This window comes from Perca flavescens, chromosome 4 (genome assembly GCF_004354835.1).
Source record: "Perca flavescens isolate YP-PL-M2 chromosome 4, PFLA_1.0, whole genome shotgun sequence".
Taxonomy (NCBI): domain Eukaryota; kingdom Metazoa; phylum Chordata; class Actinopteri; order Perciformes; family Percidae; genus Perca; species Perca flavescens.
Genome location: NC_041334.1, coordinates 23,722,502 through 23,744,465, shown reverse-complemented (window position 1 = coordinate 23,744,465; position 21,964 = coordinate 23,722,502). Strand labels below are relative to the sequence as shown.

Below are 21,964 nucleotides of genomic sequence, written 5' to 3'. Positions count from 1 at the left end.
GGCTTTTCAGCTTTCACTCTTTCCAGCCAAATCTCTTAGATATGCTCAATCACAAGTGGTGGAAGACGTATTCAGATCATTTTCTATATTAATTTTCTTTAATTTAAGTAAACGTAGCAATACCACAAAATACAAATTATTTATTAGCTGTTAAATAAATGCAGTGAAGTTAAAAGCACAACATTTCACACTGATATGTATAGTAGAATGAAATGGAAATTCTACAGTAAGTTCTACTGTAATAGGGAAATGTCACATAGTTAGTATAAGCTCTTGTTCCTCTATTAGGAAGAGTAGGGTGTTAACAAGACCGGGGAGACAGTTCAGGTTTGTAGGAAAACTACTACTTTTGGTTGTGTCACATAAAAAAAAAGTCCAGTCCAGGACTATACAAAAAACATGTGAACTCAAATATAAAGTGTACAAATACAGTGCAAAATAATTTCAAACTCAGCACAATATAAAATTTCTATATTTTTATGCTATTTCTCATAGCATGAATATGATTTGACAAAAAATGTTTTACATAGCTTATACAAAGTCCACATAAAGTCAACTGACTACATGCACAATTTATGTTTAAAGTACTTGCATGGTGGGAATTAAATGGTATATGCACAGGAATAACATTTTATTTCTATTTTTATATGCTTAAATAGCGTCTGTCAAAGATAGACGGTAAGACTAGAAGGGACTTGAACCAGACAGACTTGAAGGAGATTCTCTAATTTCAACTCAGTAACATTATGTGAACTTGTCCAGGAGTCATGACAAACTCTCCATGGAAGCCAACTAGCAAGTTATTAAAATGATTTGCACTTATGACGCTGAAGTTAGCTTCCGATTCTGCGGTTAAGGAGAAATTTAAGGGAAACTTAAAACTGAAGTTAGCTTCCGATTCACAGCGTCCGATTCAGCAGGGAAACATAATTTACATTGCTGAGTGAGTGATCCTCCGTTTTTTGAACCTCTTACTGTATTGAATGAGTGTTAGTCATTAAGGTAAATTATTAATTATGTCTAAAACACACTTTTAGATTTGTGAAAGCTTTGTTGTCTTTATGAAAACGCTATAAAGGGAGATTTTCACAGTTTTTTTCATATGTAGACCACATTAGACCAAGTCCAAATCCAAAACCACTATATCTAGACTTGTCAAATCTGGACCAAATTATTCTAGAGTGGCTAAAGATTCTTAAAAACACAGTTTCCAATTTGTGAAAGCTTGATTCTATTTGTGAAAATGCAATAAAGTATGGTTTCACCGTTTTTTTTTCATATGTAGACCACATTAGACCAGGTCCAAATCCAAAACCACTATATCTAGACTTGTCAAATCTGAACCAAATTATCCAGAGAGGCTAAAGATTCTTAAAAACACAGTTTCCGATTTGTGAAAGCCTTATTCTATTTGTGAAAGTGCAATAAAGTATGGTTTCACCGTTTTTTTTTCATATGTAGACCACATTAGACACATTAGAATAAGTTAATTCTTCCTTTATTGCATTTTCACAAATATAATAAAGCTTTCACTAATCTGAAACTGTGTTTTAAAGAATCTTTAGCCTCTCTGGGATAATTTGGTCCAGATTTGACAAGTTTGTGGTTTTGGATCTGGACCTGGTCTTATGTGGTCTACATATGAACAAGAACAGGAAAAGTTCCCTTTATTGCATTTTCACAAATAGAATCAAGCTTTCACAAATCTGAAACTGTGTTTTTAAGAATCTTTAGCCTCTGTGTCTGTCTGTCTCTGTCTCTCTCTCTCTCTGTAGATGTGCAGCAAAAGTTTACCACTTACAAAACCACCATGCTACATAAGCAAACCGGAGGGTGATATAGTCGGTGTGAATCATTTCTACTAAAGGCAAGACTTTTGATATTACACAAGATATGAATGATTGATATGTCATCCTGTCAACCTGTTTAGTCAAGTTTTATTTTGTATAATAATAATTTGTGCCAGGAATTTTAGATAAATGGGCTGACACCTGCAAGGTTGTTCAGGCAGGAAACTCGAACTGCACCGCTGCATACACATGTGACACACTTCACACGCCGTAAATTTTACCAAACACACCCCATTACTTCAGCGGTCTATTTAAGCTGCTTGGCAAAGGCGCTGCTGCCGTTCTCCCGTATTGCTGACTGCTCTGTAAGCCCCACCACCGGCCAGGGGGAAGCTACTTCATCATCATCACTCCCTAATATCTCATGTAAACCCAATCTGCGGGGAGTGATGAGGTTGGAGTGTGGCCGCCAAACACACATATTCTGCTGTTATAATAAACATTGCAATCGTGAGTTGTCTGACTGAACTACCTTTCAACTGAGCATGTGTATGTTGCTAACCTGCTTTCTTCTCTCTAAACTTGAGCTTTAATACCAATTTGCCTCCTAGTAGCCAACAATAGGCCTACTTTTTTTAAATTTTATAGATAGGCTAACTCATATGTATATTTGTAGAAAGCAACATAGGCTATATGCATTACTATATAATTTTAAGCTCAGAAGCTTGAAATCATATGCATAGCAGAGCTTGAGTGGAGAGAGACAGGATAAAGATTGCTTAAGTGTTTGCATGTGATAGAAAGGTGATAGAAAACCTGTTCCAAACTGACAGTTACATAAATTTCTTTTCAAGGTTCAGGGCTGACCATTCATACTTAATGCCCAAGGCAAAACTAATTTTTTATAATTCATTTAATTTTTCATCTAATGTGTCCTGTCTAAACAAAAATCATGATGAGTAGCTGTTTTCAGATAAATGGTGTTTTTAGGTAATTACCCCTTTATATTAATGCCTTTATGTAGTCTACTTCTCTTCTCTGTATAGTAGCCTGTTAAGTTGCCCAGTACTTGTCTATATTATATTAATAATGTATCTAATGCAGTTGCCCTCTTGCAAACACAGTTTTGTCTTTCCACATTTTTACCAGGATTATTTCTGTGCAGCCCAGTATTTTAAGGTCACAGCAGGGGGCACTTGAGATCTTTGGTCTTTCCTTTCAGTGCAGAGTGACACCTGCATAGCCACTTTAGCTTGCTGGTTCTGGGCTTTTCAGCTTTGTTCTTTCCAGCCAAATCTCTTAGATATGCTCAATCACAAGTGGTGGAAGATATATTCAGATCATTTTCTATATTAATTTCCTTTAATTTAAGTAAACATAGCGATACCACACTACATACAAATTATTTATTAGCTGTTAAATAAATGCAGTGAAGTTAAAAGTACAACATTTCACAGTAATTGATTGCAAAAAAAAATGTTTTTTCATGTGTAGAAAACATTTTCATGTGCGCACAAGGGACAATTTAATTACATTTTTTATTCAAAACAACTTTGGTGGTTAATACATCTGATTTCATATAGGCCTACTGCTTTAGGCCCACCTGAGACTTCTGTTGCACCTTACTGTTGCACTAGTCTGTCCATTTCACTGTTGCACTAGTCTGGACATCTTGCCGTGCCAACGTTGTTTACCATGTATATAAATTTGCTGTCAGCTTACTAATTGATTGCATGTTTTGTGTAGATTTGGACATTTATACATTTTATTCCACTTTGTTTAAACGGCGGAGAGGCCTTGTTCACCTGTTTGGAGCTGGCTGGTAAATGTGATGCACGTAGGACTTGCTGGATACACCGTGACCCTTTTTGTGGATCTACTGATTGCTGTGGATTATTTATTTTTTTCGTGTCATTTGATTACTGCAAAATACGGATCTTTTTCTGAACATGTCGTAAAGTTTTATGGTGTGATTGTGCTTTGTTTTTGCGTTTGGAGATGCACCTCCACAGATAGGTCAAACACTGATTGTTCACTGTACATTTTAGTTGAATTTAAGTGTTCCAATGTAATTTAAAATCTTCTTTAAAAATAAATATATATGTTTATTTAGCATGTTAATTTTGTCCATATGTGCTCGTGCTGTGTTCCCCAAGTGGTAGGCCAGGTCTCAGCTGCTACAATGAGTTTATTCTTTTTTTTTGCAATTGAAAATGTATTGACTTTTTCTCTCCTTCTGACCACCGGAACAGACTCAGAAACTCATGTGCAGCTTTAACTCTCAAAAACACACTCCATAAAATCTATTATAAGGTAAATGATATCACTGATACAGAGGTAATGTAATATAAAAAGCATTCCCATAGGTATACGTTATCTTTTTTTTTTTCCACACCCATGTGGCAACCCCCCCCGGAAATTATTTTGCGATTCCCAGGTAAAGAACCACGTGCTCAATGGCATAGACCTACTGAAACATGAAAATTATAACTTTATCAGACAAATTACATGTTTGCTTTAACTGAAAATAGCTTTTAAAGTCTTCTCAATACTGTTCGGTCTACAGCAGACACATTTTGTACACAAGACTGATTGTGCACGTTGCAACCCAGCAGAACTGGAAGTCATAATTTCTAAAACATGCTTAGCTTGCTTATCACATTTAAAACTTAATCAAAAATGTTCAGTTTTTCACATTTGCAACTCCATCTCAGCTCCGCCACTTGCTTTGTTTTCATTTGCAACAGGAGTAAGAGTGTCATCTGGATTTAAAGGGCATTGCTTAGGTTGCCTTGCGGTGCGGTGCATCTTGTTTTCAGGGCAGCAAAGCTGCCTGAGGTTCTGTAGAAACAATCAGTAACTTCACATTAGACAAAACATTGATGCGCAGTGCAGGTTTCCCAAACTGGTCAACAGAAACACACAGAAAAGGAGGGAATAAACAACACCAACAGCATTAAGGCTCCTTTGCTGTTCCTTGAGTCAAGTTGAGTAATCATGCAGCTGCAACTGGCAGCACGTCTGGCTGGAGGGCTTTGTTAACACATTGCTGTTCCCTTTGAAAGCTGAAAAAAACAGTAACTACCCTTCTGAAAAACAGTAACTAATCATTCGTTACTCTTTCAAAAACAGTAACTAATCATTAACTACCTATTTTTTTGTGTACCTTATTGTAAAGTGTTATATACCGTTGCTTTAATGGTGCAGTTTATTGTAAGGGACTTTAAGCCTGTTTTAAATTCTGCGGAGGCTCCACGCAGAGCTTTTGCCGTAGCGTACGCAAGTGGCCTGATGTTTATACTTGTGCACTGGTGTGTGCGTCGAGCCGGCACATGTGTGTGTGTGTGTGTATGTGTGTGTGTGTGTGTGTGTGTGTGTGTGTGTGTGTGTGGGGAGTGTGTGGTAGAGCGAGGGAGAAGTGAGAGTGACGCTGATTAGCTTCAGAGCGACTGACTCTAGAGTCATAGTGAGAAAAACAAAGGGTCTCCCCTGTGCTTTCTGACCAGTGGCGGTTCTACATTAAATTACACCCTGGGCTAGACCCCCTTTGACAACCAAAAACAACAACAAACAAACAAAAAAACAGTTATATTTAAGCCCATTTATTTCTACTGAAAATGTCAATTTTTAACATGCGTATAGGATGTGTGTTGGCGCTTAAAACAATTTGTAGTAAATGAATGCACCTTGACTTACGTATTTACATGCACTGTAGCTACCTGTAGTATGTACAGTATGACTTGTGTACTACTAGCTAATCACTTCCTAACAACATGCTGCTCATTGATGGATTTTTAACAAGATGTTGCTCATTGATGTGTTTTTGGAGGAAGAAGATTTATCAGGCTGTGGTTTTAGGTCTTTAATGGGATTTATTGATTAAAAAATACAGACTGTCACCAGCCTTAACCTTTAATCGATTAGTAGTTTTTTAAAGACAGAAAATACAGATTACTTTGTTGCTGCATTATGACATCACAATCACTATATTTGACTACAATATCCCTAAAAGTATGTTTTGGGTGTATTTACAGTATATCAATATGGGGATAATACTCAGGTGTCCACTTGTATATAAATTATGTGAAAATGTACCCCAGCACATACAGTAATGCTATGCAACGTCCCATACTGGACACAACTGAGAGTAACTTCTTTCATGTAAAATGTGAATATTTAGCCTATAATGAACTATGTGTGAAACTAATTCTCTGCTTTGGTAGGACAGCCACTCACACTGACACACACACACACACACACACACACACACACACACACACACACACACACGGCCTGCGGCTGCACGCACCGCTCCTCCTTGTGAATCCTAAATAGTGCGCCGAGCCACAGAGCTGGATGGCATTGCAGGGTGTCAGCCCACAGGCCTGGGAGAGCACCATCCCTTTATCACTATTAAATCACTATTCTTTATTATCAAGGTTTCATTCCTTTGAAGACATTTGGCAGAGCCGTATTGTCTTTTTTTTTTTACCAAGTTGGATTGCTTTCGTGAACTTCTACTATTTAGCCTTCTTTTAGTTCTCAACAGAGTCTGTTTCATCCCCCTCTCCCATTTCCCCTTCTCACACAGCTTCTGTGCTTCGCAGCACAGAGGGATTTCTTTTTTTTAAGTGCTATTAAGTGCTCGTGGCGCCCCCCAAGTGTCCTGAAAAAATGCCGCCCTGGGCTGCTGCTCGCTTCACTGTGCCAAAAACCGCTACTGTTTCTGACCACAGTGGGGAATCTTTAGCAGGAAAAGTTAACCCTCTCCTTGATTTCAAGTTGTTTATGGAGAAGGAGAACCAGGACATGAGTCGGGGAAAATGCAACGCTACCCGGCCACGGCCGAGCAACATGCCGTGTAGTTTACATGTAGTACATTTTTTGAGAGGTGCACGTAAAGCTACGGCGTAGGGTCCGGCGTAGACGCAGAGGGGTCTGGGGTACGCCGTCGATTCGACAAAGGAGCATAAAACAGCCTTTAGTCCTTATACACAGGTTACAAGACAGTCTTATCCTTCTAAGTCTAAGTAATTACGATAAGAATCAAAACAATGAAACGTAAAATAGATTTGTAAGTTATTAGTAAAATGAAAATAAAAGAAAATATTATAAATGGCACACAAAGTTGAAATTGCAAACCATTAAAAACTGTCCCTAGCAATGACTCCAGCCTCCCCTCACAACTGAAAACGTTTGGGCTTAGGACTTCAACTAACTGCTTCTATGACAAAAATACCCGTTATTTACCAGAGCTCAAATTTACATATTTAAATTGCATGTTTTTGTCCGACCAACGTGCCAAAATCTAAAGATATTCAGTTTATTATCACAAAAGACTACAAAAACAAGCAAATTATTTGTATTAGAGGAGCTGGAACCAGTTGGTATATGCCATTTTGGTTTAAAAATACAACTTAAATGATGTATCGATTATAAAAAAAATAGTTGGTGATTCATTTTCTGCCCAAAATCAAGTAAGACTTTATTTGTGTTTTTGGATTATTTATCTTTTTTTTACTGAGTACATACCTGCACTATCGTCCCTTTCATCTGAGTAACTTTAAAGATGATCCACAGAGGAACCAGGAGAACACAGAACAGTCCAAGGAACCAACCCAAAGCATAAGCCCAGGTTGGGTAGACGTAGGTATTGTTGAACTTGAGAGGCTTGTATTTCACCACTGAAAAGACAAAGGTACCCTGACAAAAAAACATAAAATTTCAGTAAAAACCAGGTCAGATCAACAACTTTACCTCCAGTCCAATGATGTCGACTCAGGCCTTGGTGTTGTCAAACGTTGTTTATCAAACATTTTCTCCTTGAAGAATGTTATGTTTATTAAAGTGCTCTCCGTAAACATAACACACATATAATATAATTTACAGGTCTCTAGTAGTGTCTTTTCATTTACATTAGTACAGTGCCCGTTGAAAATGTGCCTGTTTGGAACGGGCCGATTGCTTGGCCTGTGGTATGGCTGCTTGTAGAATTCTTCAAAACCAAATTGTACCCCAAATTTACTTACAGAAGGACCCCAAACCACTTAATATGCAACTCCACTGTATAGCCTGCTACTGAGTTACTGATTGACTGATACAGTTGCACATTCAGAATGTAATCACAAAATCACAAAATGTGGATTAATCAGACATTAGCGTCATGGAGTTATTAGTGTTGTAAATTAGCAGTAGGCTAGACTTAATTTACCCGACCCAGGGTGTGTATGATGAAAACTGCTGTGTCAGCCCGGTTCATCTCTGCGATTTTCTCGCACTGCACAGCCCTGTGAAGGAATAATCTCAGAGATTACGCTATGTTCTGCCTCTGTTTAGAAGTGGTCAATGTAGGCTACAGCTCACAGCAACTAATACTATATAGTGTCTGGCTTTTGTTTGATATTTAGTGGTGGCAAATGGCTTTTTATTGAGTTCCCTCTTATCGAAATCATAGACACTGAAAAGCGTCTATGATTTCCTTTTTTTCGCCAACCTTAAGGCCGTTTTACAGTTGTGCGGAGGCTCCACGCAGAGCTCTCGCCGTAGCCTACGTAAGTGGCCTGATGTTTATACTTGTGCGCTAGTGTGTGCGTCGAGCCGGCATGTGTTTGTGGGGGGAGTGGGTGATAGAGCGAGGGAGAAGTGAGAGAGTGACGGCGATTAGCTTTGGAGCGAGTACCGACTCTAGAGTCATAGTGAGAGAAAAAAAGTGTCTCCCTTGTGCTTTCTGACCAAGGTGGGAAATCTGTAGCAGGAAAAGTTAACCCTCTCCTTGATTTCACGTTGTTTATGGAGAAGGAGAACCAGGAAATGAGCCGGGGGATGTGTAGTTAAATTTTTCGAGAGGTGCGCATCAGGCTATGGCGTAGGGTCTGGCGTAGACGCAGAGGGGTCTGCGTTGGTCTGCGGGGCTACGCCGTCGATTTTACGCACAACTATAAAATGGCCTTTAGGCTACACTATTCCACACAACAGTCGCGATGTTCCTTTCAGGTATCCACTCGTTCTCCAGGAAAGTGAAGAAACCCCCCCGCGCGTTGGGCATGTGGCATCTGCGTGTGACGTGCACACATGCATACATACTGTACATAGGCCTACCAATACGTATACAGATATGTCTCACTTTATTAGATAGATATGGCCAAAACAATTTGGACTCCCCTGAAACTGAGGTTCTGCAAATGACTTACAATCCCTGTCCACATACCTTTGGTCTGGGCAGGTTTCTCACAGTTTGGGCTACACTGCAAAATCTTAAATTCTACAGTAGCATACACAGTAATTTTTAAGAAAATAATGTTTCTAAGCATTGTGACAAAAGTTTGGGGAAGGGTCTTACCTGTTTTAACATGACAATGCCCTTAAAGAAAAACAGTCCTTAAAGAAGTAATTTTCTGAATTATCTAAGAAAGAACTTGACTGGCGTCCTGAGTCTGTTTCCCACAGATAGACTATGACAGAGTGACTCTTACATCTACTCAGACTTAAGATAGACGGCTGTGTATCTTGTTTTCAGGGCGGCAAAGCTGCCTGAGGTTCTGTAGAAACAATCAGTCACTTCACATTAGACAAAACGTTGATGTAGAGTGCAGGTTTCCTAAACTGGTCAACCGAAACACACAGAAAAGGAGGGAATTAAGAACACCAACAGCATTAATGGCGTTTTTCCATTACATGGTACCTGCTCGACTCGCCTCGACTCTACTCGACTCTACTCGCCTCGACTCGCTGTGCGTCCGTTTTCCATTGCAGATTTTAGAATCGCCTCAGCGTGGCTGGTCGTCATAGCGACTGCCGTGGGCGTGGCTTAGTAGCTTGCTTTTCCCATTGACATATCCCCGACGCATTTCCTGGTTCTCCGTCTCCGTAAACAACATGATATCAAAGAGATAGTTAACGTTTACTGCTCCAGATTTCGCACCGTGGTCACATATATATGACTCTAGAGTCGCTACTCGCTTTGTTTCTCTCACATATATATGACTCTAGAGTCGCTACTACTGCTGGGAGATAATCGCCGTCACTCTCTCACTTCTCCCTCGCTCACTAGCTCCCCACACACACATACGGCGACTCGACACACACACACATCACACATGCACACACCAGCGCACCAGTATAACTATCAGACCACTTGTATGCTACGGAGAAAGCTCTGCGTGGAGCCTCCGGCAGCAAAAAAACCCCGCTGGCTAAACTATTTAAAAATGCCGTCTCTCGCTAGCAATGCAGTGATCAGTGACGCTTCTTTCCAACCAATCAGCAGCCTGCAGGGTTTCACGTCACCTTCTCGGCTCGCCTCAGCTCGCTTGGAACCTCGACTGAGCAGGTACTAAAAAAAGTACCTGTACCAGCAGGTACCAGGTACTTTTTTTCGTAATGGAACTACCAAAAAAGGCGAGTAGAGACCATGTAATGGAAAAGCGCCATAAGGCTCATTCGCTGCTCCTTGTGTCAAATTGAGTAATCATGCTGCAACTCGCTGGCAGCACGTCTGCTTTCATAACTCCTTTATGTATATAATTGGACTCAGGATAGCTTCCCTGGGAAAATGAGAATGACTGCTTAATATTCACAACAGGTTAATGTGGCCTTTGTCATTGTTGGCGCCTCTGGTCAGCAGATCATTGATTGTTGTTGATTGCTCTTTAAAATCAAGGCTCAAGACTTTTCTTTTTGATGCTGCCTTTTTTAATTAATGGTTAATTTCTTACACTGCATAACTTTTATTCTTGTATTTCATACATGTCTTATTCTATTTTAGCTGTTTTTAGATTCTCTTTTAACTGCTTAACCCTGACCTCCACCCTATCAAACAATCCTGGTAAAAATTAAGACATGAGCCAAGTCTTATTTCCAAACTTCAGTGCCTGACCTAACTAACACTGCACTAACAATGCAGCAGAATCCAAAATCTGGTGGAAAGCCTTCCCTGAAGAAAAGTGGAGGCTGTTGTGGAGGCATGGGTGCCTATACTTTTGGCCATGTAGTGTATTGTATTTCATTGTAACTACCAGGCTTTGTTGACAAGACAATTGTTGCCATTTCTGGTTTGAATTTGTCCAAACTTTGAACTTTTGAAGTGTTAATAATAATGGTTCCCTCTGTCCTTTATGTTGTATACTATTGTAATGATCACTCCCTATTCCTTGTTTTGCCCAGAGGCAGTTTGAGGTGAAAAGTGAGTGATTTGGAAAGTTGTAAAAAAGTTGTAAAAAAGTGTTCCTTGTTCTGTGAATTGTCAACATATAGCACCATGTATTAACAGTGACTGCTTGTTAATAGAGGGCGCTAGGGCACCGCCCCCATCAAATTCCAGAAATATAAATTTATAAAAAATAAAATTAAAATAAAAAATAAAATAGTTTACTCATATGATGTGCCGGCTGGTAGTAAGAGCCTCAGCATTTAATAAAAACTGTCTTTATAATCGGTTAACTATTTTCTATGTTTCAATATGTTTCATGCTGTTTCATTAGCCTGGCTTCATTTCCCTTCAGTACTATGTCTGGGTTCGCGGTATAGTCTTGGGTTTTCTCCAGCCAAATTTCAGCTGTTTATGGAGAATAATCATATATATAATAAGTCTTTTCCGAAACTGTGACTTCTAAAAGTTGTCATTACCACACCCATGACCACGGCTGAAACTGAGAGGTGCTTTTCAACCTTGAAAAGAATAACAATGTTTCTCAGAAACACCATGACCCAGGAGGCTGAATGCACTGGACATGCTGTCCACTTCAGTCACTTATGTTTGTAACTTGAATCCCCCATCATCATATTGTTTTGCTCTTCTTAAATACAAAATACATAGTTGTTTAAATAAAGTAGTGCTGGTTGTTTTGCCCAGTTTCAAAGTACTGCTTTGTATTTATTTGCCCCCCCCACCAAAAAAAAGCGCCCCCCAAAAGTAATTATCACCAGCCACCACTGTGTATTAAGTTTCCCGAATTATATGCCAGAAAAAAAACACATAGGTGGTGTAGAATAATGTTCTTACTAGTTGCAGATAAATATAAAAAGAATGTAAAAGGTTTCCATAAGAGACCAAGGGCCCTATTTTAACGATCTGAAACGCAAGTATGAAACGCAAAACGCAAGTAGGTTTGTGGGCTGATCTCGGGCACACACTATTATACCGGCGGGATAAATGAGTCTTGCGCCCGACGCAAATCTAAAATGGGTTGGTCTGAAGTAGCTAGGTGTGGTTTGGGCGTAACGTGAAAATAACCAATCAGAGCATCATCTCACATTCCCTTTAAGAGCAGGCGCGCTTGTTCCATGGTGGATTGCTATTATGATGGCGGATTTGCCTGGCGCACGCCAGCGGAAGCTGTCCGGGATGCGGCAAAGTAATAAATGCCCGTCTTGACCAGGTGGCGATGTTGCCGCGGCCTCTCGGGCACATCTCCTCAAGTCTGGAGAGGATTGCTGCAGCCATGGAGCGTGGGCCTCCAAACGCACCACCTGCTCCTGTTGTGCCCCTTGCTCCTCCCTCCACTCCATCTCCGTCCAACCGCTCCACCAGGAGCACATCGCGTATTGCCACTCCCGGACCAGATCCCGCCGGCGTGTCCAATCCCACCGTAGTTCAACATCACATGCCCAAATGAAATTCTCAGAAGCCAAAGAAGTTAACCAAAACTGCTTCAATTTTCCTTTGTTCATTGTCGTTCTCACAGAAAAGACTCACTTTGCCATCTATATTATGCACAATACATCAAACCACATATTTTTTCTATTGACAGGAATTAAAGAAACCATTTAACTCACCAGACAAACAGTGGGGGTGATATAAAGCCAGCAATACTTCATCATTGGCCATGGACGATAACCCACCATGTCTTCAATGTTGTCATAAAGACGATCTGCACCTGGTAATCAAAAGAAAAATACATTTTATTTTTAATCAGTTTAATAGTCACCTAAAACTATAGTTAGAACACAAACAAATGCATAATGTAATGTGAATTTACGGGCGATGCTGATATCTCCTGTGCATTGACTCCAAATCACAAATGTATTTGAAGGCAGTTTGTGCCGCTACGAGTGGGTTGATGCCCAGTTCTATTTTAAATGTACTAAGATGTTGATATGAAATAGCCATTTAAATAAAGGCTTTTAAATTATTTTGCAAGAAGAGTGCCTTCAACCTTTTTTCTCTTTTCAACCTTTGTGTTCCCCTTTCAAAGAGCCCCTTCATGATTTATTTGAACTTCCGAGCACTCCAGACTTCTTTTTTTCTAAACTCACAAATGTATTTAAATGGAAATTGGTGGGATTCAAGAGTAACTATTGTGGATGCTAGTATTACTAATATGTAACCTACTACAGTTGACAACACCACTTTACCATGTCAAATATTTTCTCACACAAAACCCAAACTCCCTTGAGGGAGCATTTGTCATCAATTGTGGACAAAATATCTCGTAAATCAACAGAAAAAGTACCACAGGAGTGAGGTCATAAGTGCAGGCCATATTGTAAAGGCACAATTGCACCAATTGAATATAAGAGTGTCAACACACCCTTATTCAGCAATAAACAAACTGCTTGTAATTTAAGTAAAAACTTGACTGTTGTTTAACTCAGACCTAAAATGTGGTTTGTTCATCCATCATTTAGTTCACAGCAGCCCCACTTTAGAGAAACTGACCACTCTGCTGCAGCTTGATACAAACTGTAACCCCATTCAATGGGGAAATTGTTTAGACCTTCAAAAACAGTCATGAATGTACTTGAAGACCCAACCAGTCATATTTTCAGCTTTTAAATTATGATTTTTTTAGACTGATTTTAAGTTGAAGTTGAAAATCCACATATGAAATAAATCTTTTGAATAAGAATCCCTCAAATTTGGTTATTAAAATAATTATGACTAATATATGTACCAAATGCAACATTGTACAAGTTGTCAGTGCTCTCTGGTGGACAAAATGTGGAAACTGTTTCTAATGCTGGCTGTTTTAAATGACCTGAAACAGATCTTTAGCAAAACTTCTGCTGACAAAAACACAGACCTTTTACAAATTCTTATAATTTGGTCGAAGATCATTTCAAGTGTATCATTTACTTTGTTTGATTAATGCAGGTTAACCATAATGACTCACCATATATCCCTCCGATTGCTATCGATTGACACACTGAAAGAAGGAGAAGATTGTTGCCACTACAAACGTAATGGTCAAAAAGTTGAAGGAAATATAAGCCTCCCTGCAGGCAGATAGAGGGTTGATTGTTACCACACATCACACACAAAAACAACACAACAATTTTGCTAAATGTTGAGATGCTTAACATTTTTTTCTGCTTAAAAATTAGATGAGTAAAGCAGTTCAGCGTGCTACAGGTGCAGGGGAGATTGTATTGGCTTCTTTTTGGAGGGTACACCGGCTCGTTTTTATTCATTGTTATGTGAACACACTGCAAACATGGACTCTCACCTCTGTGACAAGAAGAAGGCCGAGAAGGAAGCAAACCGAGCAGAGACAAAGCAGCAGCAACTCTCGACGATAAGCTCTTCGAAACAAGGTGGGGAACATGTCTGTCACAGACGTCATCAGGCACTCCAGACTCACAAACTGCCAGAGACACTGACCTGTGAGTAAACTGAAATACTTTAAGACAAACAGCTTTTGTCTGCAATCAACAAAGGTTAAATAATAAAACTAAATTGAGGATTTATAACTGCTTAATGCAAATGTGTTTTTATCTCACCTGTGTATCTGCACCCAACAAGATGACCATGATGAAGAAACATATAGCCCATAACTGAGGGAAAGGCATCATGGCTACTGCACGTGGATAGGCAATAAATGCCAAGCCAGGTCCTGTATTCCAATCAATCAATCAATCAATCAATCAATTACTTTGTCACATGAAATCCTATAAAATACAATTCCAATACTTGAGAACATGCAGATTAAACTTTTATTTCACAACATAATTTAGATTACTTTTAAGGGGCAATATCCATCTTATTGTGTAAACATGTAACAAAAGATAAAATACACTCTGTATTCCAGCTACCACAAATTATCTTTTTTGTCTATACAATAAAGTCAATGAAGCTGCAGTTTTATTAAGTGGTTGAGCCCAGGAAGAGTGTTAAGTAAGGGATAATGTAGAGCGAGGCGGTTGTTTTAGCGAATACATCCCTGACAGGGTGATCAGGACGAAGTGGAGGGGTCTTGAATCAGCCTGAAGGGGTTGTATTCGCTATAACAACCGCCTCGCTCTACATTATCCCGCTTATTACATGGCTTGCTTGAATTCTAATGTAGAATGCGGTCTGTTATTTCTTGATAACAGACCGCTGCTAAGGATAACACACCGTTGCCATGCAAAAGCAGAGCGTTGCCATGTACGCAGTTCTGTTCACTCTGGAGGACAGCTATCAATCAATCCGCTGAAAGAAGCCCGGATAATTTAATCAGCTGTGGCAAAAAGTGGGGAAACGTGGAGCAACTTCTGTCCTCCAATTCAAGCAATGACAGCAGATCTGATGAGCGTCTATCGTTAGTATCTTTTTATACCATCTATGATCGCTAGCTACGCAGTAACAGCAGACGGGACAACTGTAAGAAATAAAAATAATCAGTCAACCTGGCTATGCTTTATGAGGATACAAATCATAGTTGAATTATAGTTGTGTGTTTAGTGGAAGAGCACTGTGACAGCTTAGTCATGCAAAATGAGAAAAGGATACTGTTGTACGTGCAGAAAGCAGCACTGTATGACGGTGGTCAGAAAGCAACAAGAGTGCAGCAACAAAGTTAATATCAGTTTGATATCAGTTTGACCATGAGAATAAGTTACTCCTCAACCTGTGACAGGCAACAGCGGCGCATTGTTCTCTCTGACCATCAGCATAGTTAAAGTCTGCCTAAGAATTGATGAAGAGGGCGTGTGCCAAAAGACTGGGACCAGTCTGTGCACCAACCAGGGGAGGCTAAGTCTAAACCACGGTACTCCTCCAACTTTTAATGAACAAATCAAAATGCTCTTAGAGACTGATATATGAATTCATGTATAAGCCAGAAAATTCAGTCTGATGAGAGAAGCCTGTGTGCCTGCTCAATTGGACCCGTGTACACGTTTATTCTTGCCTACTTAGTGGATTTTGAGACACGACAAAGTGGTGACCCCGACGTAATCCACTAAGTGGCACCAGAGGACTTTCCCCTGAATTGAGCAGACAGGACGGACTCCAGTTTTTCCTTCACTCAAAACAGCGCGCTGTCAAAAATAAGGTAAGCAGAGACCTGTTAATATCTAACTTCTGCACTTTGAGCATAACCAAATTTTTGAGTGAAGAAGAACAAGAGTGCCGTTGATAAATTGAATGAAATCTTAAGAGTATAAAAGAAAACTAAACAGTAAAACGAAATTGCAAAATAAGAACTGTTAACAGAGTGAAAAGAAAGCCTGTAAAAAGCTCCTGGTCCAATGTGACCGGGGAGTTGGGCAACAAAAATTAGATCTAAAGAAAGCCTGTAAAAAGCTCCTGGTCCGCCGTGAACGGGGAGTTGGGCAACAAAAAATACTGTAAAAAGCTCCTGGTCCGCTGTGACCGGGGAGTTGGGCAACAAAAAATAAATCTAAATTAGCCTGTAAAAAGCTCTTGGTCCACTGTGATCGGAGAGTTGGGCAACAAAAATTAAATCTAAATTAGACCTGTAAAAAGCTCTTGGTTCATTGAGACAGGAGAGTTGGGCAAAACTAAAATCAAAGAGGTAAACCTTTGAAGGTTCAATGGTCTGACGAGACCTATAAATTGGCTATAAGAGACTCGTAAAAAACTTTTGATCTACAACTGGTCGGAAAGTTGAGTACATTGGGTGAAATAAAACCTCAAAAAGCTCTTGGTTAGAAAAATCGGAGAGTTGGTTTAATTTGACTTAATTAGAGGAATCACAGTCGGTTGGTTGGTAGATACTGTAAAAAGCCAATGGTTGGTTATTCCATCGGTTGGTTGGTAGATACTGTAAAAAGCCAATGATTGTGAATTCACCGTAAAAAGCTCTTGGTTGGAAAAATCGGAGAGTTGGTTTAATTTGACTTAATTAGAGGAATCTCAGTCGGTTGGTTGGTAGATACTGTAAAAAGCCAATGATTGTGAATTCAATGCAATGACAGAAAACGTTTTACATTTCGATATGGAGGCAGATTTTGAAGTATATTGTGAAGAGAATAAAATTACTAGAGCACTGTTTGATTTTGAGGTATACTGTGAAGAGGATAAAATTAATAAGGCACAGCTTGAAGTAGAAACAATTACTAGGAAAAGAGTGAAACAGTAACAGGTAGTGGTGACAAAGTGAGTTTAGAGCTAGACTCAGATTTTGAGAGCAACATACAGCAGGACAAGAGACAGACTGACGTTACAGAGTCAAATTGACACTTTGAAAAGCAGAGACAATTGTTCGTTGAAAATATATACGGTTTCTTATATATAGTGTGTTTCAGGTGCTGTTGGGAACTGTATCATGGCATAAAGAAGTGAAAGATTGTGCATACAGTGCTGAAATGGAAGAACTGAAAGCTTTTCTGTTGGTGAAACTGGGGAAGAAAGCACCGGGGGGGCAGCAGAAACAATGGGTTGAGACAGGGAAAAAGATACTCTGTAAGTGGGAAAAGGAAGGACCGTTGGCAGACATAGGGAGAGATGAGAGTGTATTGAGAACTTTGAATATCAGAGCAGAGAGTCAGGCACGAGTGGCAGACACAGAATGGAAAGAAAAAGGGAGTAGTAGGTGGGGGCCTGCATGGGGGCGTAAACAAAAGAAGGCCGTGGAGAAAGATGTCACAATGGGGCTGACTGAACTGCTGGGTAAACTGAAAAGGAAAAATGATAAGTTGGCAACATCTGGTGGCACAACTGAAGTAGTACCAGAAAAGACTAATAATAACCCAACCACAGCCACTGCCAGCGTGTACCCTTCCCTACCACAACCAACAGCACCTCCGTCCTACGAGGCTATAACAGTGGTTCAAGCTCCTGTGGTGCCAGTAAAGAGAGGTGTGCTGGAAGTGAATGGAGGAGTTCTGGATCTGGACATCCCCCAACACAATGACCTGGCAAATCTGGTGAAATGCACAGCCAACCTGACTGACACAATTGACAAACTAGAAAATCAAATGGAAAACACCAGAGCAGAAATGAGCCAGCTCAAGGGGGAATCCATGGTTGGGACACAGTCACCATCAGGCCAAGGACCCCCAGGACCATCCACTGCATCACTCCAACTGCCACCATCACAATCAACGCCTCAACTCCTGCCCCCAACCTCAGTCCCAGATGCCCCCTCAGATAAAGGCTCCCAACACTCTGACTATACCTTCTCCAGCCACACCTCAGCGGTTAGCTTGAAGGAATCTGACGTATCCTCTACTGACGATGAAGATGAACAGCAGCACAGAATTATAAAACACTTCACCAAAAGGGGTCCCCCACACGATGGAGGCATGCAGAAACTGCAGCTGCAAGGTGTGTCTGAAGGAGAAGCGAAGGTCATGGATGAAGCAAGAAGAGTATATGACCTTAGAGACAGACCCCAAAAAGGGGGGGCTGGAGCTTTCCCTATTATGGAACACCCCTCAACCAACTTCGGAGTGTATGTGCCATTCAAACACAGAGATCTGGAGGGGTTACTGGATGACCTCCCGCCAATCACCCAGGGAGCTGGACCATGGATACAAAAGTTGGAAGAACTTTGCCAGGGCCAAACCCTGGCCCTAGGAGATATGAGAGCCCTCCTCACCAGAGCCATGGGTGGTGATGAAGCCAAACGCCTGCTCAAGAGCCTCCACATCTCCAGACATGACCATGATGGAGACAATTTCGGGAACTATAGAGGAGTTGTCTGGGATGGGCTTCGTGATAAATATCCCACCAAGGCCAACCCAGAAGCCATGACAGGCCTAACCCTGAAACCAGGCGAAAACCCCATTGATTATCTTAACAGGGCTAAATCTCTATGGAGGTCAGCTTGGGGAGAGAAGTATGACCGCTCCAAGGCCTCCATCCTGCTGTGGAGAGAGAGATGCAAAGCTGGTCTGCCTGAGCCAGTGCAAAAACAACTGAAACTCACTGTTGGCCTAGCTCACCTGCCAGAAGAACAATGGTTGGCGCACATCTCCCATCACACCGACCTACATCGCAAACAAACAGCCAAAGATGATGAAGAGATGCAGCAATTGACCAAAAGAGCTCTGAAGCTACAGGTCTCGAAAGCCACTGAAGAAGTTAATACCAAGAAAAAGGCTGTTAAACAAATGGCAGTACAAGACCCTGCACCTGCAAACCAGATGGGAGTCCTCTCAGACCTGTTGATCGAAGTACATGATGCAGTTAGCCAAGCAGTAGGAGACACCATGACTCGATCCTTTGAGTGGAATGCGGGAGAAGTCGAGGACCCCTCCACTGCCTCAGTGTACATTCCTAATCCACGGGGGAGGGCCTCTTCCAGAGGAGGTCCCCCCAGGAGGGACTCCTGCTACATTTGTGGCAAACCAGGACACTGGGCTTCTCAATGTCGTTCACCTCCCAATGGATCCAGGGGAAGAGGCTATTCAAGAGGAGGAAGAGGAGGAAGAGGACAGTTTGCTCCCAGAGGCGGGTACAGACCACCCACACAGCAACAAACTCCACAGGTGCCTAACCAAAGCCACCTGCCCACTCAGGCTTGGATGGGAGAACAATACTGATGGGGCCCAGAGACTTCAGCCAACCAACTGGACACATATTCACCCCTGAAAGAGCCACTCGTTGAATGCACCATAAATGGAAGGAAACACTTAATGTTGGCTGACTCTGGGGCTACATATTCCTGTATCACAACTCAGCTTCCCTTATCATATGACAGCACTGTGGTGGTTGGAGTCTCGGGAACGCCACAGAAACAATTCTATACCACCCTTGTCCCTGTCACTTGGAGAACTAATTGCACCATCCATCAGTTCTTGTATGCACCAGAATGTCCAGTCGATTTACTTGGAAGAGATCTCCTCTGCAAGCTGGGCATCACCATCTACTGCAATGAAGAGGGTGTGCATGTCGCCTCCACACCTCCCCCTCTCACTCCAGCCTGCAGAATTCTCCATATGGCCCCAGCCCCATTGCCACCGGAGGAAGCTATCACCACAGTCTATTGGCTCAGACTAGATGGCACTCTCCCACAAACACCTGCTATACAGTACCAGTATATGCAGTGGAGAAAATGGATCTACACACTACATCCATACAAAGCACCATTGGATGACCTCCATTGCACTCTCAACTACACCATCACTCCAGATGATTGCTACGATTACGATTGGGAGGCAAACATGACACTCCTCACTCCCACCATCTCCACCACTTCCATGTTCATTGGCAAAGAAGGAGTTGCAGCTGCAGTTGACCTTACTGAACACATCCAACCGTGGTATCAACTAGGTACTCACTCAGCTCCACATATCACCCTAGCCATAGGATACGCCTATGAAGCCAGATCATTGGGACCAATGGTCAAAAGAGCCCTGACATTAACGTGGGAGGAAACCTCGTTGCCACGGATATGGAAGGCTAAAGAAGAAGATATGTGGTGTATTTTCACCCCTACCACAGAAACAACTCATCCTGAAAGGAAAGAACTAGCAAGGGTTACTTGACCAAACTGAGGGCATCTCTCCTACTATCGCTGGGCTCTTGGACTCTGGAGTTCTAGTCCCCACCGGGAGTGACTGGAACACACCTCTGTGTCCTGTGACAAAAGGACCTGGAAAAGGATGGAGAATGGTGCAGGACATCAGACCCATCAACCAAGCCACGGTGTCAGATGTTCAGCCTGTTCCAGACCCATACTTGGCTCTACAGAACATACATCATTCTCACAGTTTTTTCACTGTCATTGACCTGGCCAATGCCTTTTTCTGCATCCCACTCCACCATGACTCTCAACACATATTTTCTTTCACCTTCTGTGGCACCCAGTACACCTACACCAGAATGCCCCAAGGCTACAGAGACTCTCCTGGCATTTTCAATGACGTACTCAGAGAACACCTAACCCAAATCTCTCTGCCAGAAGACATCATCCTGCTCCAATATGTGGATAACATTCTCCTTGGTGCACCCTCCGCTGAGCTCTGCCGGCAAGCTACAGGAACCATCCTGTCATTTCTTGCATCCAAAGGTTATAAGGTCAAGAAGGAAAACGTCCAGTGTTGCAGGAGGAAGGTTGCCTTCCTGGGAAGAGAAGTCTCTGCCACAGGTCAGACCCTATCCAGCCAACATCAAGAATCCATTCTCCAGCATCCTCGCCCAGAAACAGTACAGGACATGTTGTCTTTCCTGGGTTTGACGGGGTACAGCAGAAACTATATCCCTGATTACACCCTCCTCATCCAACCACTCAAAGACCTAGTGGCTGAAGCTGGAAACAGAAACCTAAATGCTCTCCTCCAATCACGACACAACAACGCTAATTAGTTAGCTTACAAAGCCATGTAATAAATTGTCTTAAATGTACGATTTACAGGATAATCAATTCTAACCATTTTCCATGTCCTGTAAAAAGAAAATGCAGTGCATTATTTGAAATTAACAAACACATGTTCCAAACATGTCAGATTTCTTTTTACATTAAAGATGAATTCATTAAAAGAAACACTTGCCATTTCAAGATCAAATGTGATTTGTTTAATAGCTTGATGAGTTATGATGACCAATGTGCCCTGCAGTACATTATTATGCTGGAAGTTTCCAATTCTATATGGCTACACACATAGTTAAACCACACTAACACATTTTGCAGCCAGCAGTCTCAATATTGGAGCACAAACAAGTGCTAAATTCTCAACCCTGTCTATATAATTAGTTTTAGTCAGAGCACTTTACATAAACAGAGATGTGATCGTTAAATATACAGTATGTACTGTAACAGAAGTGGTGTACTGATGGTCTTACCAGAAGCAGCCACTTCAGATATTGGCAGTCCTTGTTCGTAGGACATAAATCCCAAAACTGAAAAGATAGCAAACCCTGCCACAAAGCTTGACCCGCCATTCACCAAACACAGAACAAACGTGTCCCTGAGGAAACAAACAAAAGAAAATCAATTTAGCTAATGAATGACTCTTTGGTAATTTTGTTTTCAGTTTTAAAAACTAATTGTGTAAAAATGTTACAA

The 21,964-nt window shown here is 41.2% G+C and overlaps 1 protein-coding gene across 3 annotated transcripts in view; it reads right to left on the bottom strand.

Moving 5' to 3' along the window:
- Window positions 1-3,545: 3,545 nt before the first annotated feature.
- LOC114553601 (sodium- and chloride-dependent GABA transporter 2) overlaps window positions 3,546-21,964 on the bottom strand; it is a 34,715-nt gene continuing 16,296 nt past the window's right edge. For all 3 annotated transcript variants that reach the window (XM_028574846.1, XM_028574845.1, XM_028574847.1), the window contains 7 exons: window positions 21,742-21,866; window positions 14,508-14,620; window positions 14,234-14,371; window positions 13,901-14,003; window positions 12,564-12,664; window positions 7,323-7,493; window positions 3,546-4,631 (listed from right to left, as the gene is read on the bottom strand). In XM_028574846.1, the coding sequence (XP_028430647.1) occupies window positions 4,482-4,631; window positions 7,323-7,493; window positions 12,564-12,664; window positions 13,901-14,003; window positions 14,234-14,371; window positions 14,508-14,620; window positions 21,742-21,866 (901 nt within the window). In that variant the 3' untranslated portion in view covers window positions 3,546-4,481. The remainder of the gene's footprint in view (window positions 4,632-7,322; window positions 7,494-12,563; window positions 12,665-13,900; window positions 14,004-14,233; window positions 14,372-14,507; window positions 14,621-21,741; window positions 21,867-21,964) is intronic.